Source organism: Aptenodytes patagonicus, chromosome 7 (assembly GCF_965638725.1).
Source record: "Aptenodytes patagonicus chromosome 7, bAptPat1.pri.cur, whole genome shotgun sequence".
NCBI classification, from domain to species: Eukaryota; Metazoa; Chordata; class Aves; order Sphenisciformes; family Spheniscidae; genus Aptenodytes; species Aptenodytes patagonicus.
This window is the reverse complement of record NC_134955.1, coordinates 14,721,340-14,733,311: the sequence shown is the minus strand read 5'-3', so window position 1 is coordinate 14,733,311 and position 11,972 is coordinate 14,721,340. Positions and strand designations below refer to the sequence as shown.

Here is an 11,972-nt window from a genome sequence, read left to right as displayed (position 1 = left end):
ACTGGTTTTAAGATGCACCTATATTTATCTGGTGGCATTAACTTATAAAAGCCTCACCTCATTGTCCCAAAGAGCTAAGCGAAAAACTCCAAAACACCATTTCTGAAGTTCTCTTGAGTCTTTAAGAGCTGGAAATACCGGATTTGTCTATAACCATAACACAGTTTTTCATGAGTTTGAAGAGAAACATCTTTACACAATTTTTCAGTTATCTACTTCATTAAGAAGCTGTTTAATCAAACCCTTGTTTTAATACGTTTTTATGCAGGAATGCATTTCTAAAGAGAAATCTCTTCAATTTTTTCAAGTTTCGGCTTTGTATCTGTCCAGCATCCATTTTTCATTTTTTCATCTCTTATTTATCTAATACCTCATTTAGAGCTAAACATTTTAAGTTCAAGGAAAAAAATGTATTAATGCAACAGTAATTATCATGAGATCTTTAATAAAGTGAAGCCAAAGAAGACAACTTGACAGGTAAAGACAAGATAATTACAGTACAAGAACATTCTAAAACAAAGTCAGCAATGTAAGAGAAATTTTTTCTCCTTAGAGCTCAGCTTATTATTTTCTGGGAAAGAAGGGATGCTGGGTTTGAGGGGGGGTTGGTTTGTTTGTTTGTTTTCTGGTGAGCAGTAGCTTTCCTGACATGTGCAATGCTATTTATTAGCTCAATGGTATTTCACATATTGTCCAGAATAGCTCACTCTGGAGACCATTCTGAGTTAGTGACCTGGGACCTGTTTTCTTTCTCCCTCTCTTTAGATGCAAGAGATTTTTCTCTAATAAGAAATGGATAATCTGGTGTAATATTCTGAGCTTGATGAGTTGGTCCAGCTATTCCTCATTTTACAACGCTGGCAAACAGGAGTCATTATCTAGCGCATACCAAACAAGAAAATAATGTCTCAGTTAGTAATTTCAAAGGGAGAGTCTGATGTTGCAAAAATTTCTGTTTTGATGGGAATTATATTTGATATGTAAACAGCACATGAAATCCCAGCTGAAAAAGTGCCTTCCTTTTGTCTCCAGACTGAGTCTGGAATTCATCTCACATGATCTGAACTAATAGTTAGATGTCGAGGTGTTTAGACATCTCCTCCAAACAAATCATCAGCACTTTTTTTCCATAGCCACTGGAAAAAAAAAGGCAGCTCCATGGCATTATGTACACTCTCTGTCTTGGGCAGTCATCCTCAAGGAGAAAGAATTGCCCACTTCTTTCTGTGGTCTACAGAAAGTACCTAAATCACTGGTCTGGACTATACTTACAGAATTGAACTTCAAAACAGACAAGAATTCCCCCTTCTACTTCAGATATTCTAAACCAATAACTAGTCTATCTCATTCCACAAAGTTTGTGTCCTTTTAAGGACGAGTCACTCATGTAAATGATCAGCTGTGCTTCATGGTGTTTAGTCACTTCCCTGTTTATCCATCCCTAAAGATGGACTAAACTTTTGAAATCGCTAATTTGTTATAATTGCTGCTCTGAAAAAAAGTGTGGCCTTTTAAATAATTAAGCAGTACAAAAGTAAAGAGCCGTGACAAAGGTCATTGTATCTTGCCTTGGAAGTGGAAGCAAGCATGTGTAAACAAGCAGATTGCTTAACGTACAAACATCCTTAAATGTTCGTGTTTATCGCAAAATTTTACAAGTCATTTATCCTTAGCTTCATATTGTGAGATTTTATTTATGTTTATTTTATTTTATGTGTTAGATCTCTACAGTTCTAATTCTAGCAAGACTCTTGAAACCTGGGGGTTAGCTCTGGCTCTTCTTTACTGCAATGCAGGCACGCTGACTTACCATAGCTTCAAAGAAGGTTTCCCTAGATGATTCGGGCCCATTCCATAATTATTCTTTTGATGCAAGTGAAAACACACATGGCTGTTTCTGGATCTTTTTAGATATATCTTCTTGATTTATCATAAACTTTGCCTTACCTGATGAGCATACATAACGGACATATCTTGTTAGGTATATCCTTCCAGAACTACTCAAAAAGAAAATTTTTACATTATGTGGTATAAAAAAAAAATCAGACTAAATTTTTATATACACCAAAATCAGTAAGTTACTTTGAAGACGTGTGCATTATTAGGTCACATTCTAAAGATTGTGAAGGACATGGACGAGAGCTAGTTGAAAGACAGCAGTAATATCCAGAAAGCTTGAAGAAAAGGGTACAAGCAGAGTACCTTTCAGCTAGACATTTGTGACACAGGTGATCACAACAGTGATAGAAAAGGTACTGCGTTACACACACCTCCTCCTTCACGCCATTTAAGCCTTTTGATCTCTTTTAATTTCTCTCTAAAGCAAATTAACAGTATTACCTACAGCATTTTTTTTTGTACTGGTTTCCCATAGGTTACATTGGGTTCTAGGCACACTTGAACTATTAAAACAAAATGTGACTGATTGGCTGTTGAAAAGGAAAGAGAAAAATCTTTGATTACCCGGTGTCATGTCTGTAGGTCTAGTGGTTTTCCCTTATTACTTTGATTCAGTGATTGTTTGGCAGGGGACTAATCAATTCATAAGCTCTTAGTTAACAAGTGTGCTTGTAAAAGTACCAATACCTGGAAGTAGAGTATTATACTACTCTACTATTATACATATGTTTTCTCTCAAATTTTCTGGAGAATATGCTGGTTCTTCCCCCTGTTGTGGGAACAATAAACATTTCTTTTTTGTTCTAGGTGATCTAGGGTACATTTATTTAACAAGCTATTTTTGTTACTTAGTTTCTCAGCAAAAAGCTTATCAATATAATAATTAGCAGGACCAGACCTTGGAATTTAACTCTCTTCTATTCTGATAACTAGCAATTATACAAATAACACTCCGAAGAGGCAGAAATTTGTTATAGCTAGAGAAAGAGAAACTCAGACCCAAAAGCAAACTAGAAAGTAGAGATAAGGATTTCTGTAGAGCATATAAGTATCTAAAATAGATGACCCTTTGTTTTCCTTGTTCCTGGTTCTTCAGCCTGTCGAGGGCTGAAACTATTCACCACCTCCCCACCAGAGCAGCACTTCCAACTCAAATGAACAAATTCACTCTAGACCTATCTTTCAATGCTCAATGCCATCTGCCCTCCCTCCCCTTAAAAACGAGAACAGTAGTGAATAATTTCCCATATCTAGAGTGTTACTTTAAATACATTAAATTTAGTATAAATTTAAAATGAAAATCAAAGCAGATTTCTCAAAATACAAAAGCCAATGTTATTTTGACTGTTCATTGCTGTTATTTAAAAGGACATGGTCAACATACATATTTGGAACAAGCCATATGAGGTACCAGAATCGGTCTTGTACTAAGGCAACATGACACCCTTACAGACCAAGTCCTGTCTTTTGGATACTAACAGGCAACCCTAAAAAACAGGTAAGACATCCAGTTTACCAAGACATTATCTTATCCCTTGTAGATACAAATACTATTTTAAACAGGTCAGACAAGTAACATTCCACATAAATGATTCATGTACCAAACACACAATAAACTAACAAAAAAAATTTATTCTATGAATGAAACATCTGGGCCCCGAATATCTGTAAACAGTTCAAACTAAAGCTGAAATTTGAACACATTGTCCAAAGTCACTGGAATGTAAATCAAAGTTACAAAGAATCCTGCAGTTCACTGCATGGTTGTCTGACATTTCTAATCTCATACAAAATCTAAAATGTTCAGAAAAATTTAAATGAAACTACAACATTTCTGACAAGCATAACATTCAGTTTCCAGAATGATTAAGCTAACATCTAACCTACATGCAGTCTCTATAGGTCAATGAGTCCACATATATGAATTGATATGTAAATGTATTACACATACTCTCTACCTTACTCTACTAACTGTATATGTATATACACAAGGAGTCCAAAGATTGATCTACCAAAATACATGTTTTAGTGAAAATCTTTTGATATGAAATATTTTGTTTCATACTACGTTGAAATTAAACATGTTTATTCTGGCTTAAACTGTTCCTTTTTTTTGGTTTAAAAACTGAAAAGTCATTTTCAAAGCAAACATTTTTAATCCAGAATTCATTCAGAAGTAATGAGAAAATAATATTTCAGTATTATTAATGATTTTTTTATTTCCAAGTTAATTAAGAGGAAAGGAAGAGGTATGTTTATTTTCTCATAAACTTTAGCATATGCAAAAATAAAGTGCACAACTTTAGGTGAAAAATTCAGACCTAGCAAAAACTGTTTCGATGACACGTAGGTGATAACAGGTCTGAACTGGCTCTTTCAAGATGTATTTTTCTACTACAAATATGAGATCCACCTAAATGTATTTTGTTTCTGTAAACAGCCACATTCATAATATGAAAACACGTAAATGGACAATATGGGCCTAGAATTACGGCCACATATTTACAGATTGAGAATATCTGTAGTAAAATCAATTGATGTGGATTCGCATTATTGTATCTGAGAGCAAGTTAGACTAATTCATTGCTACTGGCCTGCTCACTGAATATTTGATTGACCTGTTAGAAATGGCTTTGAAACATTATGGGTCATAATGGCATTTTCTTAATAGCTAATTCAGTTCACTTTACATGTGTGGACATTTTTTTAAAATGAGATTTTAACTTTACCTATTATGGGATAAACCCTACCCCATCTACAAATTAGTATCTCTGGTGTTAGTTGCAGCTGACAGAATGAGGTTCGGTACAGCACATTCACAACAGAATTTTATGTGTGTATTCTATTAGGGATTATCACGCTATCAGCATGATAGCAATGGGACCTTACTGAGTTCATTTTTTATGAGATTTATGAGTTCATTGTTTATATCAAGAATGTTGATTTTATCATTTAAAGCATCCATGGTTCATACATGTATTTCTGCTTAGTGAGGAAAGTGTTAAAGTCCATGACTTGTATAATATTTTTAAAGCTGTACAGTATCATACATCTTAACAATCTCAGAAATTTAAGGAGCTGTCTCGAAGTAAGCAAACAAAGCGGAATTCATCTCTGCTCTTACTAGAAAATTACGTCTGTGAAACATCTGATTCAACACTTATCTTTGAGTAGTTGCTTATGACAGAGGTCATTGTATGTTCTCTAATGTTTTAAAACATCAGTCAAGATAGAGCTCATAGTTAAATGAAGAGATCACAAGGAAGAAATGTTAAGGCAGAGACTTCTTAATCCATATACTCAAGGGGAGAAAAAAGTAACCACCATTTATGACTGCTTGAAGCAGGACAGATTATTGAGACACAGAAAATGTGGAAGGCAATCACAGCTTAGCAATTTCCTGGTGCCTTTCATCTAAACACCACATAATACTAAACAAACATTAATGAATTAAGTTGCTTAACATATCTACAAAGTAAGTACAGTAAAGAAGAAAGGTACTTACTTTTTTGGCAAATGTCCTAGTACCCTAAAGATGCTGACCATAAAATGATCCAAAGCAACAGTTGCAAGCCATCAAGAAAAAAATACATATACTTTCATAATCTACAGAGTGCTTTGTGAGATGGTGGGGGGAGAAAACACCCTTAAGATATTGCTGGTTGAGTAATTTTAAATTTATATGGTTTCTTGATGAAAAGAAAAAGATAAATTTTAAGACGAACATTAATGAAAAAAAAAATCTATTTAAAAATCATCTCTATTATTTATGTTGTTATCCATTGGTAAAATCTCCTTTTGTCAACTCCAAGAGTCAACTCCTTAAAGTCCCATTTCACAGTTTCAGAAATACAGGACTAGTTAGAAAAAAACAGAAAAATGGAAATTCAAGTTACAATTAATTTATCTGTTCTGATTATTTAGTGTATGCATGCACAACTTTTCACAAAAGTAGTAGCTTGAATATTAAAAACATGTCTGGACATGCTCACTTCCAGTTCTTGTAAGGCTTGGAAAGGAGGGAAAATTATCAGTGTGTAATGATTTTAAATCTTATGTGGATACCTTCACATTGATGATATGTGTTTGATTTCATAAAGATTTTTCTAGAATTCTCGCAATTTCTTTAGGAAATTTCAGTAAATGTAAATAAAAGAGTTGTCTGCAAGTGTGTATCCTCTAATGGAGCACATCTTTATACAGTGTGAGAATGTCCTCTAACATCATTCCAAGCCAGTACTTGAAAATTTTCTGAAAAATTTTCTTAGCTAATCACAGTTACATATTTTGTATTAAAAAACAACAACAGTTAAGAACTGGACTCGGACTGTAACATGCCTTTCATTTCAAAGTATATACTTGCAGCTTTAAGGATTATTTTTCTTCTAATGCAGCAAATGCATGAGACTAAAGCATTTCTTAAAAAAAACTGCAAAATGTTCTAACTGTAGAAAAATATCAGCGATAAAACATTATTAGAAACATTTAACATCAGAGCACCAAATTCTTGGCTTCGTCACCTTGATTCAACTATATCAAACAAGACAACAACATTTTGTTAGATCGCAGTGATAAGGTCTGTTGATGTGTCTCAGCAGAAAAATAAAATAAAAAATTACCTTTGCAAACCACTGAAACAAGTTTGCTCATTCTGTTTCTTTGCTCCTACAAACAACATGTTCATGGGTTTAAAATAAATAAGTCATAAATAACAATAGGACTAAAACTAAATAAAATTGTATATGTGTTATCTGATTGTATACCTATCATCTTGATTATTTTTCAAAGGTTTTTGGCTCACATTTATACAAAGCTCTCTTCCATATTTGTGCATAGCAGAAAGGAATCCACAAGTCTGGGCTTTACTAGCTGCTGAAAATCTGAATCTTCAAGTCCATCGGGACTCATAACTGCTAGTCTTCGTAAGGCTGCCTAGAAAAACAAAACACCACAACTGTAATACTGTTAAGGTTTGACAAAGTCTTCATTGCAGGAATTCATTATAACTACCTCTAAATAATAGCCAAAACTCAAAACTGTCAAATGCAGCTATTAAATGACAATTGGGGGGGGCACATTACTCCAGGGACACCAGGGACAGTGTGGTGTTAAAGAACACAGAGGTGAGAGTCAGAGCACTTTGTAAACCTATCTCTGATCTGCTGCACGTCTCATACTACCTCTTTGTATCTCAACTCTCCTCTCAGCTTTTGTCTTATTTATGAGAACTATAAGTCATCTGATTCAGAAAATGTCTATTAGTGAAGTTTTATGCTATGCCCATAACAGAAATCTTTTAGATACTAGTGTAGTAGAAAGAAGCTGTACATTTCAAACCATTTGGGAACAAATAAAACTGCCAGTTGTTCTGATTATGAGGCTGCACAATACAAATTGTATTGATGTTACTATTATTGTCATAAACTCTTCCCTTCTAAGAAGTCACTTGTTTTTCTCAGTGGAGAAAAATATACAACAATTACCTTCTGGCAACCTGACATGACACATGCAACTGGAAAGCAGGCTGGCTTTCCTCAAGAACAAAAACTGTCTTCTATTAGTAAGGTCTGATAGTTGTGATCAGCTGATCTTTGTGCTGTTTGTGAATGCAGCACTAACACAAGCATTAATCGCCTTCTTCAAAATATACAAAAAGTAAACAACCAAGCTAAAAATACCAAACAGTACAAGCCCTCAGACTTTAGTGACAATACCTATCAGAGCCTGAAGCAGCTTATGTCTCAAGGACAATATTTTTGCCACATGTTTATCAGAAAGTGTCATCAGGCAGTTACTAAAATATCAGGAGAAGCAGAATTGCTAAGACAGTCAGGCAGGTAACATCCCAAGTGATAGGCATGAATTCAAGGAATGTGCGGGAACAACTTCAATGAGACAGAAAAATCACAGTCTGGTTTGCTGCCATCACTCTCTGGCCTCTGCTCTAGCCATACAAGGTTAACAAGCCATCCTGGCATGTATGAAGAATAACCACAGCATTTCTTATGCTCACATTCATACTGTCTTCATCCTGAATGAGTCCTGCTTAAACGAACAAAACTTCTCATGTGCTGGTACAAAGCTAGCTGTTAATCAAAGCTGCAATAACCAAGTTTTACTTTTACATTTAAAATAACATTAATACTAAAAAGCACTGTCAAACAATATTCTTCAGGCTTCATTCATCAAAACCGATCTCCTAATCCTAGATCACCCATGTCCCCAGAGCACTTTCACAGAATGCTAGGTGAAATTACTCAGCTCCGACAGCTGGCTGGGGCTCATAGTCCATGCAGTGCAGGGCCAGCAGCTGGGATCTTTCTCCTAAGCAGGGAAAGTGTTAACCTTCTGTTGGCCGCTCCTTGGCTGGACACTATATTGTCTTGGAGTCTCAAATAGAAGAAAATGGATTGTAGTGAAAGCAAGAAATCTCCTTTCTTCTCTTAGGCCATTTTACATTAATATTTCCGTGCATACGTGTGTGTGCAGATAAAGGGCTGCTACCCCTGTGATTCAAGGCTCATTTCAGCAAACATAACATCATCAGAGAATGGAATTTAAGAATTACTGAAACCTTAAATTCTGAGGTGTTCCAGTGAAATTTTTTAGTGCTCAAGAATGTGAAGATGAAGCCATTTTTCGTTATGTGCTTAAATCTTCAATCAGAGGCTAAATAATTGACTCTGTACAGGATTATGCTTAAGGGGAAAGCAGGAGACCCTGACATGAATTTAAAGCATTCCGGCAATAGTTATGCATTTTGAAATCTAAAAGGGCTGTTTTTTCTGCATTTCTCAGGATAAGCATGAAAGAAAGATTAAAATGTACCTACCAGACATGCCACTAAAACAGAATCACTGTTATTTCTTTCAGTTGGTGATCTGCAAAGTTTAATTAGGCGAGGAATACCTGAGTGCACAAAAGAGTGTCAGGAGAAATAATTTAGAAAAACAAACTCCTTATTTTGAGATGACGTCTTTTTTTAGACATTTCATATTTATCTTCCTTAGTAGAGATGATCTCTAATGCAAAGATGATATGCAAATACTTAAGGGACTGTCCATGAAGCTATGCAGTTCAGAGCAGTCATAATTGATAATTGTAAAGCATAAACAAACAAATGCATTGTTTTTACCCGCTATTGCTGTTTCAGAGTGGAAATTGTGACCTCCATTTCTTCCCTATCAATCCTCCCACATGCCCTTAAAATACTCCGGCCAAAAGAACGTATAGCTTCCCATTAGATTCATCATCTCTGAACCTGCAGGGGTCCAAGTTTTCTGTCCACTGACAGATCCTGCACAAGGGTTTAAATAAAAGAACGGAGGAAGCAGCACTGTCAGTTGGCACGGTCTGCCACAGCTGTGTTGAGTGGACGCTGCACCTCAGGTTCCTCTGGGAAATGAGCCACAGGTTCATTTAGCACAACCTCCTCAGTCACTCTCTGGACAGACTATATAGGGAACCTATTCCGTAAAGTGAGGCTAAAAATTAAAAAGAGCTTTCCCATGACTGGTAGTTCCTCCCTCTTATGCCATTAAGCTAGTCATACATCCTTACAGCTGAGTTTTACGGCTGCATCTGCCACTTCAGGATCTCGGCTGAGTCGTGCCAGTGTAACTGCAGATTTCTGTTGGACTCGCTCACAAGCAGCAACTTCTGCTGAATTTCCTGAAGACGATCTTTCAAAGAGCATTTCCATTAAAAGTTGAACACCTAGAAGGATGTAAGAGCCATTGTTATCCTCTCTCCAACAAAAAACCCAGTCCAAAAAAGTAAAGGGAAAAAGCAAGCTAGGTAAATACAGACCAATCACTGCCCAAAAAGGGCGTGAAGAATGCATAAATGTGGACTGAAATTTGGCCATGAGCATTCAGGCACATCTGATCTGTGCATAAGTTTGTCTTCACTAGGAAGCTACAGAGCTTCTAGGAACTAGAAAATGCATTAGCTCTTCCCTCCTCCAACTTTTTCACTCCTCTACAAGTTGGTATTTTAGATTTCACAAATTTATTTCAGTCAAACTAAATGAAATTCTTTATTTGCTTCTAAACTAACCTGAAGGTAATCACTAACCTAAAAACCTGTAATGGCATATTTCAGGTCTCTACATGAACTTTCATTTTTAATTAAAGGAAAGTAAAACTTTTTTTCAGTTTATGTATTTTTAAGCAAACCTTTAAAAGTTCTCATCTCAAACTGTTTAAGGGTATTTTAGAATGGGGAATCCTTTAATGAGGGAAATGATGAAATTCTGCCTCTTGAAGTTTACTGTGTGACTAACTCTTCACTTCAGAAGAGACAATGTCATCCAAGTCGAATTGGTTTCATTAACTTGTTGTTGCCTGTAGGAGTTGATATTACTGTAGCAGCACAAAAACAGATGAGACTGTACTGATTTCTATTTTCTAGATTATTTTAAATATAAGGACAATTATGTGCTATTAGACTCCATATGCTATTAGGCATTCAGATTACTTCAGGTAGCAGCACAGGATTTTAACTGTTAGAACATTTGCATAAATAATTAGGAGAATTAGCATCAGAATCATGCAGCTGGATAATAATCAATTGACATACAAAAAAGTCAAAGTTGAGAAGAAAACATATCTAAACTCTCCAGGATTCAAAGAGCCTTCTCAGTTTGTGAATCTGGCTTCTGACCAGTATCTGATTATTACAACATTAGGCAGACACAAAAAGCCTTTATACACAAGATGAGTTTCAACCCTTCTCAAAAGCCTGGGTGCAAATGCTTCTGTGTGAACTTCCATTACAGCGTGTACACACAAACTTTCCTTGATCACATTGTGCTTGACAATCCACATGTACGTCTCCACCTACTGCAGTATCTAGCATGAGTTAGGCCTAGTTGGCATAGCTGTTAGTATAATTTCATGAACTTCAGTCAAGTTTCTCCTGTAGTAGAAGTAGATGAAATATGATCAAACACCTGTCCCAAACAACAAAACAGGTTTTGGTGTGCTCAAGGAAATAGCCAAACTACATAACCAATCTGTTAATCATAAAGGAGTGCAAAAGCTTCCAGGGCATATCTGGATTGCGAGTGCTAACAACAGCAAATCAGAAAATAACAGCACAAGTCAAACAGACAAATCACCGGCAGACTATTTTCTACCTAATCCTATAATTACAGACACCTAGGGTCCTGGGAAATGTCAGGGTCTTACCAAGAGTTTCCAGAAAAGACTCTGGGTCAGGAACCCCATATGCCTGCACCAAGAGGTCCAGGACCACCTCTCCAACCTCCAGGAACACAGGGAGCTTGGACCAGGAGTGTGGCAGGAACCACCACGTGGACCTGACCAACCTCTCTGGGACTGCCCCATCCCTCCCATGCAACAAGGAGGTCATATAAGAAACCACCATGCTAACCTGTGTTGCTCCTCCCCCTCACTGCACTGTCTTCTGCATGGGACAGGGAAGTCAGGTAATTTGTAACATTGCATATATCTGTGATTAAATTGCTTCAGTATCCAGATCCATTCAACGGCCACATTGTCATTTGGTCTCAAACTGCAACGTGTATCCATCTTAGCAAGGACATCAAATGCACACTACCACTGTGCACACATGGATCATATCAAGCAAATTAGCTGTGCCTGATCCTTGCCCATCATATTTGTGTGCACAGAGCTCAAATATTCTATGTAGATGCTTTCTGAAACCCCTTCTCCCACCTACAATCAGCCATGTCTGAGATTCAAATGGATCCAAACTCAAACCATTCCTATCCAAACCTTAATTAAAAAAATGTGGAAGGGATATTTGTAGGACAGAAAAAGCAATACATGTGAAGCTTCACTGTAATTTAATATCTCCCACAAAAAAAAAAAAAAAAAAAGCTGTCTTACTATATTGCTTGGCCATGAATTTGCTGGTAGGTATATTAATAAGGCAGTTATGTCTTCCTGTATCCTTATCCACAGAATTATTAACCTAACTTCTCAGACTTCTGGTGGGCCTATAACACCTAAGGTTTTTTCAACATAATGAATTTCTCATAATATGATATTCAAAGAAATGTGGGAAAAAACTGGCAACTGCTGTAG

The 11,972-nt window shown here is 36.2% G+C and overlaps 1 protein-coding gene across 1 annotated transcript in view; it reads right to left on the bottom strand.

The window, feature by feature from the left end:
* Positions 1-6,702: 6,702 nt before the first annotated feature.
* The window catches only part of INSC (INSC spindle orientation adaptor protein), a 107,070-nt gene continuing 101,800 nt past the window's right edge, over positions 6,703-11,972 (bottom strand). The window contains exons 10-12 of the mRNA XM_076343383.1: positions 9,460-9,615; positions 8,732-8,808; positions 6,703-6,831 (exon numbers count right to left, since the gene is read on the bottom strand). Coding sequence (XP_076199498.1) covers positions 6,703-6,831; positions 8,732-8,808; positions 9,460-9,615 — 362 coding nt within the window. The remainder of the gene's footprint in view (positions 6,832-8,731; positions 8,809-9,459; positions 9,616-11,972) is intronic.